General features: G+C 45.3%; 1 protein-coding gene across 10 annotated transcripts in view; it reads left to right on the top strand.

The window, feature by feature from the left end:
• SCUBE2 (signal peptide, CUB domain and EGF like domain containing 2) overlaps positions 1-18377 on the top strand; it is a 1402698-nt gene that overhangs the window by 677886 nt on the left and 706435 nt on the right. For 8 of the 10 annotated variants that reach the window (XM_069623682.1, XM_069623685.1, XM_069623688.1 and 5 more), the window contains one exon: positions 14459-14548. The exons of the other annotated variants lie outside the window; for them this stretch is intronic. In XM_069623682.1, coding sequence (XP_069479783.1) covers positions 14459-14548 — 90 coding nt within the window. The remainder of the gene's footprint in view (positions 1-14458; positions 14549-18377) is intronic. 10 annotated transcript variants of the gene reach the window in all.

Below are 18377 nucleotides of genomic sequence, written 5' to 3'. Positions count from 1 at the left end.
ATCCCCTGGATATTCCAGGAGAGAAATCTTAACTCACTTATGTTAGTCATGATTAGCGGCGAGGCGTCGCGGATGCATCGTGGGATTTATCCCTGGGCTTCTCTGTGGGATTTGAGTGCGACCTGTTGAGTGGAGCGAGTTGTGGGCTTGATTTCGTATGTTGTTGCATGTTGTGTTGCGGAGTCTTTGAATGGCTCTGGGGACGGTGTATAACCGTGCTGCGTGAAGCATTCTTGTGCATTTCCTAACTTTTCCTGTATCAGTTACTTCTTTCCCACCGTTGAACTGGTAGGTGAAACTTCTACCTATTGCCACTGGGGAACTTGTGGCACCAATGCGCTCGTTGTGGCCAACCGGGCCGTCGAGGTGAACCGGGTGCAAGCTCGTCGAAGGACCTGCCTCTGTGTGTGAGCGCCTGATTTGCTCACGATGATATCAGAGGGTCTCGGTGCTTTATTTGGTTTTATGGGATCGCTGCTTGAGGCAGCCATTGTTGTCTGGATTGGGGAGATGCCGCTGTGTGCTCAGCCCCTGTCGCCGTCTTTTTTCCGGGGGCCTCTGAGTCTGCGCCGTCTGTTGGACTTGGATCATGCCCCTCCTGGGGAATCGTCTCGGGGAGGGTGAGCTGGTTCTTCCGGCACTGCGCTGGGGTCATCCCTGCTTATGCCCATGAGTTTCTCCGCTTCTCTCAATGACTGTATTTGTCTCTGCGTTCCGTCCCATTTGAATTTCACTGAGGTGGGAAAGCCCCAATGGTATGGGATTTTCTTCTCTTGTAGCCAGGTTGTCAGGGGTCGCATTGCTTTCCGTTTCAGGAGTGTTGCGTTCGCCAGGTCTTGATACAGGTAGATCGTGGACCCTCTGAAGGTGATCTGTCTCATTTGCCTTGCTTCACGCATAATGTCCTCTTTTACCTGGAAGAAGTGTATTCTAGCCAAAACATCCGGGGGGAGAGTCGAAGTTTTCCTTGGAGTGGTTCTGTGCACCCGGTCCAGTTCTAGGGGGGAAGCGTCTGGGAGGGTGATAATGAATCGAAAGAGATCTGATATGTAGGCTTTCAGGTCTGGTTCCGGAATAGTGGTCGGAATGCCTCAGACTCTGATGTTGTTCCTCCTTGATCGATTTTCAAAATCCTCCTGTTTTGTCTCCAGGATGTTACATCTTGCTTCGAGGGCAGCTATCCGGTCCTTGTTATGTTCATCTTCGAATCTTTGGTCACAGACTTCTGCTTCGATTTCAGCGGTTCGATGTTCCACTTCACCCATTCTTTTGTCAAGAGTATTTATTTTCTTGGTGATTTCCTCAGAACTTTTTTGGATTTCCCTGGTTAGGGCTGCCAATAGGTCCTGCAGGTCCGCTTTGGTAGCAGCTTGAGGCATAGTGGGATCTGTTTCTGCGGCTGGTGCAGTGTTATTTTTCATAGTATCCTCCGGTGGGTCGACTTTCTTAGTTCTTTCGGTGGCGGCAGACGCCATGAGGGTAATAATGTCCGATTGTTTAGGTGCCTTCCCGCTTTTAGACATTGTCGTGGGGAATTGAGGAAAGTGAGGTGCTGCGAACTAGATGTTTTCGGGAGATTTTAGGGCCGGGTCACTGGGTTTGAGGCAGTGGGGAGGAAGAGACTGGTTCAGAGGGATTCCGGAGACGCAGGGCGCAGCAAAACGGAATGGGGGTTGCGAAGAGTAAGGCCAGCGGGTCCGGAGAGCTTCTTTCTGCCACCCCCCGGTGCGATTGGATTGTACTCCCTCACTCCCCCGACTCCTCACCTCCTGGCTCCGGTGCTGGGATGCCCTGCGGCTATAGAAAATGCTTGCGGTCACGGGCCGCTTGCGGAGCTGCTGGGGGGGGGAACAGCCCCAACAGGACTGTGGAATGATGGTCCACGCGTGGGGCCGGTGCCGTGGGGAGCAGGAAGCAGATCACCTGGGTGTGGTTGCTGTGGTGGCTGGGGGGAGGCGAGTCCAGGCGTGTTCCGGTGAAGTTGTGGGGAGGGCTGGGGGGGGGGGGTGGGGCAGGGGCCCCGTTGCTGCTGTGCTGCGGTGAGCGGACCCTGGCGGAGGACTTCAAGGTGGGCGCCAGGCTTGGAGGAGCTGGAGCTGCAGGAGCTGTGGAGCTAGACCAGGCGGGAGGCGCCGTGGCGAGTCGGGAGTCCCACCGAGAGCGCCAATGTCCGTGCAGTGATCTGGGAGTCAGGGCCTCGGTGGATCCGATGGGGGGACCGGGAAGCGACCCCCCTGGCGGGCCCCCGAGCTCCAGAGGCGAGGGAGAAAGCTGGTGGCCTCCTGTGGCGGGCTGGATGTGTGGAGGCAGGCTGGCCGTGCGGTGAGCGGTGCTGTTTGGTTCCGGGCCCCGGAGGAAAAGGGCTGTCCAGAGATTGCGTCCCGGCCAACGGGCGAGATGGAAAAGCCCAGCTCGGGGCTCGGAGGGTGCCCGCGGTTGGGCGTATGCAGGTCCTCGGCGCCGATCCGCTCCGCACCAGGGCTCGGGCGAGCGGATGGCGTCCCGGCAGGCGAAGGTGGGGGGGGACCAGTTCAGTGCCGATGTCTTCGTGTCCTCGGGCGCAACCCTGCTTTGGGTCGTGCTTAATAGGGGTGGGTCCGGGGGCAGAGTGGCACCACGGCAGGCGACGAGCAAGCGGGCACCGGGTCACCACAGACAGGAGCCGATCGGCAGGGCTTCTGTATTCGTTCCGCCCCCTCCTGGGCAGGCTCCGGCCCTCACTGCTGCGGCGGCCATTTTACCGCCGAGTGGGTCCCGGGACTGCTGGAAGGTCTCCCTCGGCCGTTTCGGTGCGAAACCGGGACCCACTCGGTCGGCGGGTGCCTGGGAGGCCCCCCCCACCAGTGTTTTCAATTCCGGGGAAAAACGGAGGCTGGAAACGGGACTTTTGTAGGTAGGCGCATTGGGCCAGACGGGAGAGCTCAGGAAGTCATTCCAGCCGAGTCGGCTCCAGGCCACGCCCCCCAAACAGGTCTCTTTTACACTCTTTACTGGTCCACATATTCAGTTCTTGAAAGATAATGCGACTATAGAGTTTTCCAGGTGCATCTAATAGGGCGATGGGTCGATAGTTCTCTGGGAGACATCGATCGCCTTTTTTATGAATGGGAACAATTAAAGAGTGTTTCCAAGAAGCAGGTATATTTTGCGTGATGTTAATGTGTTAAAAAATTGGTAAAGTATCGATGACCAAATTTCAGGATGTTTAAAGATTTTATTAGACAGACCATCAGGGCCCTGAGCTCTTGACTGACTTATTTTGTTGATGAAGAACAATATGTCGGACTTGGAGATAGTGATGTGAACTGGGGTAAGGGAGATCGTTCTAGAGTCTAACCCTAAGTAGGGTGGAAGCGCATAGATTTTAGAAAAATAGTTAATCCAGCTCGCTTCTGGCACACTGTGAATTTGAGACAGTCTGCATAGGAGATAAAGCATTATTCAACACTTTCCAGATTTGAGCTGTGTTCTGTTCACGAGTAACTCGTAGCATTATTTCACCATCCTCCTGAAGTCATTTGCTACGATGGCATCGCCGCCAGTTTCTGTATGAAGTTTTAACTTTGGTTAATGCTTTGGATCTGAGACTCAAAGGTAACTTCATGGCTTCCCGTTTTTGGAAGCGGAAAATCAGTTTTCCTCTTTTTTGTTTCCATGTCAAACATATGAGTACCTCTGTGAGTCCGACATATACGTGCCTTTTTATCCACAAAACGTTGCATGAGATCATAATAGGGAGTGTCAGTGGATGATATATTTTCTCGAGAGTGGCAAAAGGCAGCTTGCATGGATTTGGCAAAATCGTTCAAGTTTGTTTCATTCCATTGTATACGATTTAACTGGTTGGAAACTGACAATATACCTGTAACAGCTATAGGACACGGATTGATAGGGGCCACTGTGACCAACCATTCTACAATAAGCATTCGATGATCACTGTTTAGTTTTTATTCTGTGTGGAAAGATTTAATTTTAGAGAATAATTTGTCGTCCACATAGATATAATCAATGGTGGCTTTTAAAGTGCCCTGATGCCAAGTGTGTTTAGAATCACTGTTGTCAAGTCTGCTCCCATTTAACATGCAAAAACCTCTTGCAAACAAGTTGTTCCCACTGTGTACGTCGCAAATCTTAAGTCGCATTCTTTTGAGGGATACAATGAAGATTAAGATCGCCAGCAACAATTGTGTACTGAATTCTCGGAACAAGTACAATGTAATCCAGCATAGTAGAAAGATCAACTAAAAACCTCTGATTATCAATGCCTTTGGGATTCCAGTATAGGTTCACTAAAGCATATAAGATTGCCTCAATTGAGATTACAGTTAATTGGGCAAAGGAATTTGGAGCATAAGTAAAAATTATGCTAGTTTTACAACTCAATTTGGAACCGGTCAGGAGACCTGACATAGGCCGACCTTTGTCTTCCTTCAAAGCTGGCAAAAAATGGAGCACATGATTATTCCAAGAAGGTACGGTCGTTAGCCAAGTTTCCTGTAATAAAATCACATTGAGGTTATTAAGAATGTCTTGCTTATTGTTAAGCAAATGCCGAAAACCCAAGTATTCCAAGATGCAAGTGTTATAAGACGTTCCTTATCAACCCTGTGCTGTAGTTAACTTCTGGAATCACAATTAAAACAGCATTTGGGGGACACTTCAACTGCTGAATTAACTTCTTGAGTCACAGAATCATGGCTAAGCTCTTTTGTAGCGTATTCAATCCATGCATCTGCCTTTGGGAGACCATTTGGCGAGCGTGTCGGACCCAATAATAAGATAAATCCTAATGCTAGAAGCTGATCTTTAGCCTCCCAAATGAGATTCATGACAACTCGAGAAGTGAGCCATAAACATGCTGTACTCAGAGTTGTCATTGAAAAACTCTAACTGGACAATATCTGCAGACCCGATATCCTGCAATAGCGGGATATCTGAGAACAATTTTAAGATGCTATGTCGATTAAGAACATATTGCGGATGCGGCGGTGGACGACATCCCAGTACTAAGGCAATGTTAGGGTTTTTGGTAGGAGCTGTTGGCTCAACCGAGGGAGTAGGTTTGTTTAGCAATGGACGCAGTGATTGCAGCAATTTTGCTATTTCTGCATCATGTGTAGATGAAAAAGGAGCAGAAAGTTCTACTTCCGCATTTTTATTACACTTGAATGTGACCGAAGGCTTAGATGTAAAATGCTGATTTGTTTCAGTATTAGAATTCACTGGCCCAAGCAAAGGAGTTTGGAGCGTTGGTATTGACGAAAATCTGCTCATATAGGAATCAACTTCCTTTCGAATTTCTTGTCTTCGAATAGCTAGAGTAGCTTGTTCATTTTCAGAGAGTGTACTGGAATTGGGAGGCAGAACTTGACTCACTTTTTTCTCATTGGAGGTGAGTGCATCATTGCTTTCCAAGGGAGCTTGCTCCAAATTGGCACCAATCGCCTGAGTAGAATGCTGGGCTTTCGACCTGGCTTTCTGATTTTCGTGATTATGGACCGCTTGAACTAAGTTATCCAGTGGAGCATAAGGCCCTATAGATATTGGATTGTTATTTAAAGTAGCAAGCTTTGATTTACGAACTTGACTCAATTGCATGTATTTTTTTGTGATTGCTGAGGAAGCCAACTGACTATGCTTACTGGGAAGAGTGAGCATATTGATAAAATGCTTCGAATTCACCGAGGTGCCTATTGTAGTACTTTTAACATTTTTGGATTTTTTCATTGGAGGAGGATTTTTAGAGAAAATCGTGTACGGCTCCTGAGCTGGGACATTAACAGTCGCACTTGGAGGGCCAGCCGCATAGTTTTTATCAAAAAAAATGTTCTCTGATCATTTGGCCAATATAAGGAAGGGAACAAAATATTCCAGAGTTGTCTACGGTGATAGGTGACAATTGACTCACTGAATTTAACTCCAAATTCGTCTTATTCATCAGATTCTGAAGCGGATTTGAGAAAGATGTATTAGTTGCCATGGATGCTGGTAAAGTTGCAACAGTTGCAAACTTAATCAGTGATGAACATTTATCAACTAGTACCACAGGCAAAATGGGGTCAATTGTAGTGGTTTGCTTTTGGGCCCAGAGTATCTCTTGTTTTGCCTGCCAAGCCAAAACAGATATCAGCTGTGCACTTTGTGTGTCCAATTTAGTATTCAGTGTGTTAAACAATTGAGTAATAGTTTTCATAGTTAAATTCATGGCTTCTAAAGTCAATTCAACCACTTTTGGCACATTTTGAAGAGGTTGACACTTTTCTGCTGGAGAACATTTTGGAGGAGTGAAAACCAAGAAAGATGACGTTATATTAGATTGAGTGCAACCTCCATTAGAGAATAACTGGGGCGAGAAAGATAAATTGCCAAATGATTCTTGAAGTGTGAAGTTGGATCCTGGGGAAGGGAGGTCAATCACAGCTACATCCTCAGAAATTTTTGATGACGATATGCAGTGATTGACCGCCGATTTGAGTCATGTCTGATAAGGAAACATGTAAGGTCGTGCAAAGCGCAGCCTGGTTGTTACTGGTTGTTTTAGGAGGAGACTGAGTACTGACTATTTGACTCTTTTGAGTCTGGTTTTTAAATACACAATCGGGATAGAAGAAGTGTATGTCATTCGTGCTAGGAATTTTTTTCCTTGCATTTGTTGGTTGATGGATGGTTCGCTTTTTTATTTTCGCACCAGTGTTCGAATCCCCGCCTACTGGTCGCGGGGTTGAGACACATGGCACTATCTTGTTTTGTTTATTACTTGAATTCATATCTATACACTTTAAAGGCGGCATTCCAGTTTGCAGAGTATACAGATTTCGCATCATTTACACCTTAAAGAAACCAAGGCAAGTAAATGACAATTCAAAAGTAGTTGATTTTCGCAAGCCAACAACAGAAACAAGTAATAAAGCACTATGAATTTCTCACCCTTAGATAAGCATAAAGGGCATGCACAAACGGCGTTCAGTCCAAGAGCCTTGCTTTGCTAGCGGCAAAGCGGGACTTCACAGGACTTCGCTGGTGTACGCGGGAGTCCTCTTAAGTAGTCACGCCCACAATCAAGGAGTAAAGAAAAGCCTAGGTAAGGAAAAATACAGATTTAATATACGTATAATACGTATAAACAGTAAATATAAGGTGATTGTTCTATATGCTTCACCTTGTGGTACTTTGAGTCCTTAAATTAAATGAAATAAATAAATTTCAAACACGTCTTCAGATGAAAATCTGGAGCAGAGAGCAGCGGGCAAAGCGGGACTTCACAGGACTTCGCTGGTGCGCGCGCGCACGGTGCGCGCGGGAGTCCTCTTAAATAGTCACGCCCACAATCAATGAGTAAGCAAAATCAAAAGGTGATGTCTGTAAGGTTTTAAATCAATCATGACCACTGGCACAGCTCTAGACAACCCTCCAGACCATTGTTTCACAGTCTGCCCAAGACATTAAAGAAGGGGAAAGACTATATGCAAATCAGGCTGGTTCATGGCCCCAAAAGGGATAGTCCAGCCCAAACTGCTAGGTCATATCTCTTCTGCACAAGACCACAAGCAACACCTACATACATTCTAGCTGTCACCACTTTTGTTTGTCTACCTCACCTTGAGTTGGACAGGTATGACCAGATGTGGGGTCCCAACACTGCTTGCCCTAGAGACCCATGGTACTCCTCACTGATGACTCCCAATGAGGCCAAAACATGTCTGGGGTTGCTTGTGATCTTGTGCAGAAAGCTGATCTGCCCCTTTTTGGGTGAGACTAAGCCTGATTTGTATGTGGTATTTCCGCCTTCTGTAATATCTTGGCAATCTGAAGAACAATGGCCTAGTGGGTTGCTCCGAACAGTGCCAGAAATTGAGATTCATTCTAAACCTTTCAGCCATCACCTTGTTTTCCTTTAAGAAGAGAAATGCTACCCCTGTTCTGCAGTATTCATTTGTAGCACGGTGGGTTGCTTTTTTGTAGTGGGTGAATGTTCTTTTTTGAGCCGGGTTTCAGTAAGAAAAAACACTGTTTTGTGGGGGAGATGAAGGCATGAATCGCAAATTTGTGTTTGGGCAAGAATTGCACATTGAGGTGGCTACAGGTTGGGCATTTAGTGATAGCTGAGCTTCAGGGGGATAAAAGGGTCGTATTGGCAAAGGGTAATCGCCTCATGTGCTGGGCTGCGGGGGAGGGTGTGGAGGGTGTAGTGTGGAGGCTTGAGTTTCCTTGATTTGTTTTAGTAAGGCTATGGGAATTTAGATTGTGCTTGGCTGTTGAAGTCTTATCAGGTAGGTGTGAAGGGGAATGCTCTTTACACATGGGCACTTCCAAATCAATAAGGGTTGCAGTACAAGCTGGGGAAAGAATTAATTGCTCAAGTATTGCCTTGATAGCTGTGGTTTATACCTCTGAGGATTGTTGGTGGGTAGCAAAGCGGGGATCTTGAGACTTGAGGGATGGTCAGGCTATTGCTCAAGTGTCTGTGCTCACAAAGTAATATGCTTGGGGGAGATCTGGGTGCGACAGGACAGAGCATTGTGATATATGCCTTTGTGACAAGGAAAACCTGACAGTCTATCTATTGATCATAAATGTATTGGAGTGTAAGTTAATGGGGTTCTTGGGTTCTGCCATGTATTTCTCTGTCACAAAATGAGTGAACAGGTTTGTGTTTGTGGTGTTGGTATGGGGGTAGTGGTTAACATAGGGAAAGGCAGTGGGTTATGTGTGGGTATATGAACATTTCCAAATAATTCACGTTGGCAGATGTATGGGGGAAAAAGAAATAAAGGTATGGAAAGCGGCAACTTGCTGAGGATTGGGGTATATTATTGGGGCAAAGTGTGCATTGCAGTGCGACGAATCCTGAGGTATTGTCACTGCTTTACATGGGGAAGCTACTTCGCATGAGGCCAGGTGGAGGTGAGGCATCTACCCGATAGTCCCCCTGGGGTTGTACTCAGCAGGAGGAACTCATGGGGACGGAGGACCCAATTGAGAGTAGTGACGATTCTGGGAAAACAAGGTACCCCTTTGACGCCACCATCTTTCCTCATACCCTCCAATTCCACACTGCTTAGTGCCCCCATGTATTTCTGCAGTATATTCCAAGTAGGGACTGCTAGGATGAGGAAGAGGCCAAGAGCAATGAAGAACGAACACATACACTCTCGTCTTTTGAATGATCCTATTGGTCAGTTGTCATTCAAAAGCAGAGCGGTGAGAGACCAATGACCTCATTTTTGGTTCAGCATGGACCGAGAGCTTGGCATGCTATGCTCAGACGAGCAGAGAAGCAGACGGTGTCCGGGAGAGTGGCACCCTCGTGAGAGACTTGCAAAGAAGAAGGCAGACCGGAGAAGTTGAGAGATACTCACCGGTGACCGAGGTCACTGTAGAGCAAAGAAACCACTGCGGGACTGCAGAGGAGATATGTAGGAGACCGGGGGAAGGCCTTGGTGAGCCAGAGGAGCCACAGAGGATCCTGGGAGACCCCCAAACAAACTGAGGGTGACTTCCAAGACCCTGCAGGTGGCTAATCCCAGGGTTGGGGAGACCTAAAGGATGCAGAAGGCCCTAAACAAGATGCAGAAGGAATCTGGTACAGAATTAACAAGTGAAGGGGGTCTGGGACCTATACTGGGGAAATCCACCATGAACAGTAATAAAGAGGAATATAAAGCTTGCGTGTACAAGTGACTGTCTGAGACCTTGGCAGGAGAGTAAACCAAGGCTATGCGTGGAAGCAAAGCCAGAGAGGGAGGAATGTGAGAACGGAAACATTGAGTACCCTACTTGGCAGGAGGGTGGACCAAGGTAGGTACTGAGAACAGTGTCTAGGACCTGTAGCAATTGAAAGGAAGATCTGCACTTCTTCGTTGCAGTACCTGGGAGCCGGGTCTGCTCAGAAAGGATCTTGGACCCTCAGGACTGATTGGAAAGAAATTCTGCTATTCTATATCACAGTACCTGGCAGCAGGGTCTGCTTAGAAAGGGTCTGCGAATCTCAACACAGCTTGGGAGAGAGATTCAGGATATTCTTCTTCATCGCAGCACCTGGGAGCCAGGTCTGATCACAAAGGGTCTCGGACCCTCAGGACGGCTTGGAAAAGGTATCCAGGCTATTCTTACTTGTTGACAGGGGCTAGGATTCATGTCTTCCAAGTAAAGATAAGGATCTATCTTGAAAACCAGAGACAATTTTGATAAAGCACGGGAAGACTCTGGGGAAGTGAATCAACCCATTGAGTCTTGTGGAACTTTGTTTTCTTTTCTACACCTTTTTTAACTTTTATTTGGAACTCCAAAGCTGGGCAGGTTGACAGCCTAGAGAAATTTCCCATTTTACCTTATGTTGAGTTTAGCGTATGAGGGATAGATTAGAATTTGAACACAGGATGGTGAATTTTACTTTGGACAATCTGACAGTTTAATTAGCTAGTTTTGTTGAGATAGGGAGACCCATCTTAGAGGTAGGTTTAGTTAGGATGTACTCGAACTCACCCCCTCCATGCCTGTTTTTGTTTTTAATAAGTCTGCCAGTCCTGCAGATACATGTGTATTGGCATTTCCGTTTTAAGGTTAAAACCACTTTACTTGCTTATAAAAAAAAACTGTGAGAATTGGACATAAATATGTACTCCCTACAAATCATTCTCCTCCCATTTTTAAAAAATAGCGGGTAAAATACTCCCACTTCCAAATCTTATCTGGAGCACTGGTCTTTGCCACCCTTGTGTCCGAGTCTTACTCCCTTCACCCTCACAGCAGTCTGTACTTTTTTTGGGTGAATTTCACCAGTAGATCTTTATTTTATTAACCTATGTGGCAGGTCAGGATTAGGAAACTGACAATCGGAGGAAATGTTTAAAGAATATGTGTTAAAGAATAAAAAGAAGGCCTATCTTTCCCTAACACACTGTTACTAAGGTGCTAGTCAGTCGTGAATAACAGTGCAAGGGAATTAGTCCACTGTCCAAAACTAACTTACCTGACCCTAATATCCACTAAGGCAAGTAGAATGACCTCCTTCTGGTTGCTGTGCGGTTGTGCTGGTGTTATTCTATTTCAGAGTTCTGCTTAATATACTATTCATAAATAGGCTCTTGTTATCCTTTGTATTAACCACTGTAGTTCCTTTAAGGTATAGGCAGTCTCTCTCCTCTTTTGTTTCTAGGGCTGTTCTTGTTCTTGTGAGACGCCTCCTCTCTTTCTTAGAGAACTCTGTGTTCTTGTATAGTGTCTCTTTCTCTGGACCAATCTGTTATACTTCACCTTTTCCTGTGGTACTCTTTGTTGTGTTTGGTTTACCCTTTGGACTCCTCTGGCGTTTTCTACACAAGTGTCTCTCGTCCTTATGGTTGACTCCTTATTTCTTGTACTTGGGGTGATTTCCCCTTTTCCCTGGGTAGTAGTAATCCAATTCTACTTCTCTTGCTGTCCCCTGCTCTTCCCTTTATTGCATTAACACAGTTCAGTTATCCACTTGCTTTTTACACTTTCATTATTGGTACTAGGACGAGTTTCTCTGAGTCTATAACCTGTCCCCTTTGGCTTTGCTGCATTCCCATCCTCCCTATTCCCTTTTGTGTTGTAGGGAGGAACGTCTCCTGTGCCTGTTGGTATTGGAAACCTCTTTCCTTTGGTTTGTTTTTTGCTTGGCGTTCCGCAACATCTGCTTCGTATGCATCCTCTGCTTCTTGATACCTCCATGGGTTTTCTTTTCCGGAGTTGCTTTCTCCTGGAGGTGGCATTGGTTTAGTTAAGAGGGCACCCTGCCCATCATGAGCTCTCTGTGGTCACGCCGCCATCAAGCTCAGTGATCCAGCCTTCCCGGCTTCCTAATCATCGCACATGTTGGTCTTCCTGCGTTCCTCGCTCCAGCTCGCACCATACTGAATTGTGCAGGCTCTTTGGTCTACGTCAGATCCGCCTTCTCAAGGTGAGTTACGCACAGTGGGCTTCCCCCGTCACTCTGACTTCTGCTCTCATACTCTGCGTCTTTGGTATGTCCTTGCTTTTCAACTAACTCAGCTCAGTCCATTGGAGATTTTGATGTAAAGGGACAGTTTCACAATCTCTTTGGGAACGGCATACATTCACTTTCTTTACTCCAGTCATGGAACTTATGATGTTTGGGTGTGTTGGATAGTTCCATATAGGCCATCACATGGAAGCCATCAGCGACTTCGTGTTCCTATGGGGGGGGGTCACTCTTGGTGAGGTCGCACTTGCCTTCACCCCTCGGGAGGGTGCAGTGGAGCGGGTTCACTTTCCTTACCCCTCAAGGGTAGGCTCCTCCTTGGAGAGAAGTGACAAATTCCCTCGCTTCGTCACACCTTAAGTGTTGATACTAAATGTTGGTGTGGCTTTCAGACAGCTGCAAGAGGGATTTCACTTTTATTAAGAGCACATTTTCTGATTGTTTATGGTTTCATTATTGTGGGAAGATGCTGGTAAAGATCTATATTTTAATGTTCATACTCTATTAAGATAGACTATTTCCTTAGAATGAGTGGGTAACATTTTGGAAAGAGGTTTTTTCGTGCATTTAGAAGTGAACTGTGATGTGATAGTGTGGGCTTTTAACGTGACCTCTATGTGTGTGCTGTGTAAACGTGGCTCGTAGGTGCAAGGTAAAGGTTGTACCGGCACCAGTAATAGCAGTGATTTTTGCTAGTAAGGCACCTGATTTAGCACCAGCTTTTAGCTGGAGCTAACTTAGGTGCCCCACCGGCAAATTTATACTTTGCTGGTGCGCTAACGTGCTGGTAAACGGAATAACTGCCACATTATTACCGCACCAGCATATTTAGAATGACCCCCATTCAATGCATCAGCCATGAGGGATCAGGTTCTGCTTGGGATGTACTACATTGATCATAAATGATTAAAAATTAAGTTAGCCATAAACATTTTTAGGGAGGAATTGCCTAGGTCCTTGACAAGAAGTGCAGGCACAGTGCATCAAATTCTATTTTATCTGGGGACACTACTGTGTGTTTTAATGCAATATTTTGTCCATCATTGTGGGTACTAAAACGTATGTGGTTTAAATACAATGAATTTTGTTTGTGACTGTGTGTTCATTGGTTAAATTCAGGTTTACTGAAATGCAGCTTTTAAGATGGGACTAAAGTGTCAAAAACATTAGTTGTAAAAAATGGCCACCAGCGTGGGTGTTAAAGCGTTTGGTGGCCTGGACGGGTACTAAAACATTGAAAGGGTGCTACACATCTTGAAAGTTGCAAGAAATAAGGCTAGCAGTAGGTACAGAATACACAATATTTACATAGTTTCAGTTGGGGTTCGTCGATCATGTGGGAGTGATAATGTTGTGGGCGTGAGGTGATTTTTCAAGGGAAAGAAGGTACCACTTTGTGATTTTGAAGCCTATTACTGCAGGAATGTTACTGTCTGGGCTAGAGAGCTCCCTTGGTGGGCTGGCAGGAAGGGCACAGAGCAGAAATTGTGGTTGGGGGACAATGGGGTTGAACGTTTGTAGGATCTGTGAGTTCAGGAGAGTGTCGTCAAGGTATGGTGGGCAGTCCAAGGATATATGTAAGAAACTGATTTTTTTTGGGAAAAGGGAGCATTTGTGCCTAGTGCCAACCAGTAAGGAGGTGGTGGGCAGAGGTGGGAGATGATCAGGAGAGATTGAAGGGGTGGCGCTGGAAAAGTTAAGAACTTTGTCAAGAGGAGCAAAGGAAAAGCGAGCGATCTAGAAGTTGTCCAGTTTTCTAGTGAGAGTAGAAAGGGAGGTAGGGGATGGAAATTCCTCATGTTAAGAAGTGTGAGCATGGCAGCTGTAAAAGTAAAGTTAATGAATTGATGAGTTTAAGAACCCTCTCAAAGGAGGCCATCGTTGTGAGGCTGGGACTTAAAATTGCTGACACCCTAAGGTTGTGCCCAAGTGTTCACTTCACAAAAGTCTTGTACTTTTAAAACAAGCACAGGTGCAGACAAGTAGGCACACAACTCAGATGCACGTAAATAGGGTAGATAAGACTGTTAGTAGTGTTTGCTGTGTAATGCTTGTGTCAAAGTTTCTACAAATACTAAAAAAGAAGCAAAAGAATGATAAATTAATGTTCTGCTTCACGAGGCCACCCAGTACTCCGAGAGCCTCTACAGGCTGCTCCTACAGTCCATCGCTCTGACCTACAAACCAATAGGGGATGCTGTATACTGGTTAATTTTTAAAAAAAATATTGAAGACCACCCTGTCATTCCTACATAATCACAGTCAATAGTGAATCAAATCATGACTTGACATGGTTTGCCTTACTATGCACAGTCATTTAACAATTTTGGAGGCTTTGCAGGACTAACTGAAAATACGTGTTTTGTCGTTTTCCAAGTGTTGCGATTTATATCCCCCACTTCTGTTAGATCTACAGTGTGGAGACACAATGCATCAACAAAGACACCCACCTTCAGTTTGAGATGTTTTATTTTTTTCTTCACTATATTGCAGAGAAAGAGGAATTGGTCATTGAGAACTCTGAGAACAATGCCACGGCAGGGAGCGATGTGGACAAGCGAGTGAAACGGAGACTACTGATGGGTAAACAAGCCAATCTTGTTTTAGTTCGTTTTTTGCGATTTCACCTAGTTCCATATATTCTTGCACTTTAACCAAAGTAATTAAATACAATGTATTGGGTCTGATTTGTAAAGGTCTATAGCTATGATAATCCTTTGTTCAGGGTTTGTTTAGGAATCGCTATCTTGGGTTTGTATCCTGGTTAGCACTGAGAATGTTCATTCCTACTTTTACTGCACAAGACTTTAATGGCATGATACAATATGTAGGATAAAGAGGATATTATTATACATTAGTTAGCAGGAACCAGCATGTACTTATTCTCACCAACATTGTGATCTGTAACATTTGGCTCATTTGATATTGTAGACTGCAGCTTCTATAAGTCCCAGCCAGCATAGTGTATGTTGAAGGACTATGGGAGTTGTATTCCAAAACATCAGGTGAGCCTCTAGGTTTCACACTTAATTGATCTTCAGGGATTACAAGAAAGGGACAGCCTGAGCCAACCAAGAAGCCAACTCTAGATGTTTGCACACATTTGTTCTGACTTCCAAAATAATGATTACTCCTTGGGAACATTTAATTCACTTGTTATTTTAATCAGTAGTTCTGGCAAAGCGTTGCTGTGCTGTACAACTGCAACACAGCTAATGCTGCACAACTCACCGCTGCCTCTCTACACAATAAGCATAGAAGGCAGCACCAAGACCTTTGTTCTGTTTTTCCAACCTGCTAGTTCGATATTAGAATTGCCATTGGGAGTGCTTGGCTAAGACTACCTTGGTTTGTTCAGGCCTTAATTGTGAGATTCATTAAACCTTTGGGATGCAGGATCACATCTTGGTAAGATTGACACAGCCTTTCATTGATCCAATATCGATAGATAAAGCAACGATATCCATTGGGTTATATATTTTTGTAATAGAAAAAATTGAGTTGTATGTTTTTCCTAGATTTGGGACAGAACTACTAAACCACGCACAATGTGAGTTAAACCTTTAAGGAAAGGGTAGCTTTTTCTCCTCACTTGTGATCTTTTAGCCTCAAGTCACAGGGAGAGAAAATTCCAACTGACCAGTGTGAATCTGCTTTTTCCTGTATGATTTTGCCTGTGCTAAGTGATGGGTCTAAAGATGAAGGAATATAATCCGTGAACATAAAATGTATTTCCAAATAAGCAATCTGGGAGGGCAATATGCAACATATTTATATATTTATGGCTGCAAGTGCTCCTTGGGTTTACCTGAAAAATGTGTCTCACTTCTTATGATAATATTCTATTGTACTACATACTTAACTAGAGATTTCCAACGGCCTGGGGACTTTTGAAAGGTTGGTTATGGCTGAAACTGTGCCAGGCATTTGTCACGTTCATATCTAAAAGGCAAGTCAGTGGTAGTGAAGTCAATTACATGTCCGAAACACCTCTGACAGGTGTGAGAAACCTGAAGGTAATCTCCCACCCACTCTCTCAGGATCTTCCATTCAGGTGGCCAGGGAAGGGCCATGGCTTTTGGATCCAGACCCTGCGGGGTGGACAAGTGAGGGATTGGGAGGAGGATACCTAAGAGCGAAACATGGTATTCCCCGGTCTCAAAAATACCTCCACCTACTCTCCCTCAGCCTTTACAATCTCACCCCATCTCCCCCTCTACATTTTCAGCAAATACTGAGGCGGAGGCAACTAAGATCAGTAAAGATTACCCATAGGAATAACATGGGGGAAAATAGGGGAAACCTACCCTATAGAGAACTCAAGTTGTCACATTAATAGTCAGGCAGGGTCAGGAATATAATAGTAACAATTCACACCTGACTCCACTTGACTGGTCTTTTCACTATAAAAGGTGAGGTATTTCACAGATGGAGGAGCGAGTAGGGGAGCAAGTAGTAGAGGGAGTTGGGAGGAGAGCAGAGATGTCGGAGCTGCCCAGGACCAAATACCAGAGACCAGGATGCTGAGAAGCTGCAGCTTGAACGAGCAGAAGCGTGGCGAGGGAGCCATGTCTCCAGGCAGCCAAGAAGAGTCCGTGCATGGGAGCCGAGAGGCTTGCTCGTCCCCTGCAGGACCTGTGAAGGCGAATGCTCGTTTCCCCTGGGCGAGTGAGATAGCCCAGTGTAGTGTCCGAGGGGGGACTCTGACCTTGGAACTAAGTGTCGTTGTTGTAGAGCCTAAGCGCAGAGGACAGTCCGGCGAATCTGAGAGCATTGCAGAGCCGGTTTGTGAAGAGAACGATATAAAGTAACACTAGAAACGCCTAAGAAAGAGGACCGCGTTTGTGTAAATGTTCGATTGAAGCTAAAGGAAAGATTTCAACAATGGATAGATACAGGTAACAGTGTGAGCGCGAAGCCAAGGAGACGCACATGTGTGAAATAACAAATGAAGTGATACGAGTGAAAAGAGGGCTGGGCCAGAAGCCCATGAAAAATGTTAGAGGTGAACTTTAAATTAAAGGAAGAGAGAGGAAAAAGTGAAGCATTAGGGTTTTATTATGAACAAGAATTAATCTGATGAAGATTGAACAGTCATAAAGGATGCGAGCGACCCAGAAACAAGGAAATAATTGCAGGGGTGCACGAAAGAGTGAGAGAAGCGTGCAAGAGGCACAACGGAGAGAAGGAATAAAGGATAGTGAAAGTGTGCACAACAAAGGGAAAGGAATACATGAAAGTGGTGCAGGAAGTACCTGGAGATAAATAAAGTGCAAAGGAAAGCAAATGTAAGACACAAAGAGAGGGGCAAAGGATCAGAGCCGTTGCGATGAGGAAAAGTTAAGGATCTGGTGTTTTCGAAAGCCTCAGATTCTACCCCATGAGAGGATTCTATGTAAGAGAGAATATATATAAGGAAAAGGCACATACTGACCAGCTGAACTAGAGGGGCCTAAGCTTGGGGAACGGCGCCCTGTGAAACCAAAATGTAACTGTGATATATTGTATTTTGTGTTGAAAGCTGGAAGAGTCCTGAGTTTGGGGAAGGGAGCCCTGAGAGCCCCATTGAGGAAAGCAAAGTGCATTGTGATAAAACTGACTTTGTGTTTTGAAAGCTGGAAGGGGCTTGAGCTTGGGGAAGGGAACCCTAAAAAGCCCAACCAATTTGGAGACATATTGGTTTTCTTTATAGTGTTGAAAGGATTGAAGCTTGGGGAAGGGAACCCCAAGGAACTCAGACACGGGAGGTATATGAATTCACTATAAGGGCCTGTGGAGAAGGTCTTACAAACAGGCCCTTTGATTTGATTCGTGACATTGACCGAATTGCACCTGGTGAGATGACCACCTGAAACCAACTTTGGTTTCCCCTTTCTTTGTTGAACCACCATTTTCCTTTTCAAAAGACTTCCTATTACATTTCTTTGTAAAGAGTGAGGGCAAGCATAGGTTTAGACAGACAGACTTTCATTTTGGACTATTAGACAATGACGGCCATTAGGAACATCAGTTAAGGAAACTATCCCTTTAGAGTTAAGGCAAGTCAGGCATTACACCAACCCAGGAACCTTAGTAAATGTTTTAAAACAAATACTTTTGAGTCTGTCTCTCTCTTGATACCGTGCCTGTCTCACAGAGGTTAAAAAAGTAGAGAAGGAATCAGTCAAGTTCACATACAACAAAAACACAACACACATCAATCAACAGCACAGTAACAAGTTACACACTCAAGACACGCCTTGTGCTTTCTTCCCCTTTTGGAGGATTTTACAATTCTATTGGTTATGTTTTATTTTCACTATTTTGTTAGTTCAGATTGTCCTTCTTTCAGATTTGTTTGCAATTTTATATTGATCTTTCTTTTGAACGGGCGGATACGATTGTAGCTTTAGCTCCCACGTTCCAACCGAGT

This window comes from Ambystoma mexicanum, chromosome 11, assembly GCF_040938575.1.
Source record: "Ambystoma mexicanum isolate Mex_15411 chromosome 11, UKY_AmexF1_1, whole genome shotgun sequence".
Lineage (NCBI taxonomy): Eukaryota > Metazoa > Chordata > Amphibia > Caudata > Ambystomatidae > Ambystoma > Ambystoma mexicanum.
Note: the sequence above shows the minus strand (reverse complement) of the source record. Positions and strands in the feature narration are given on the sequence as shown.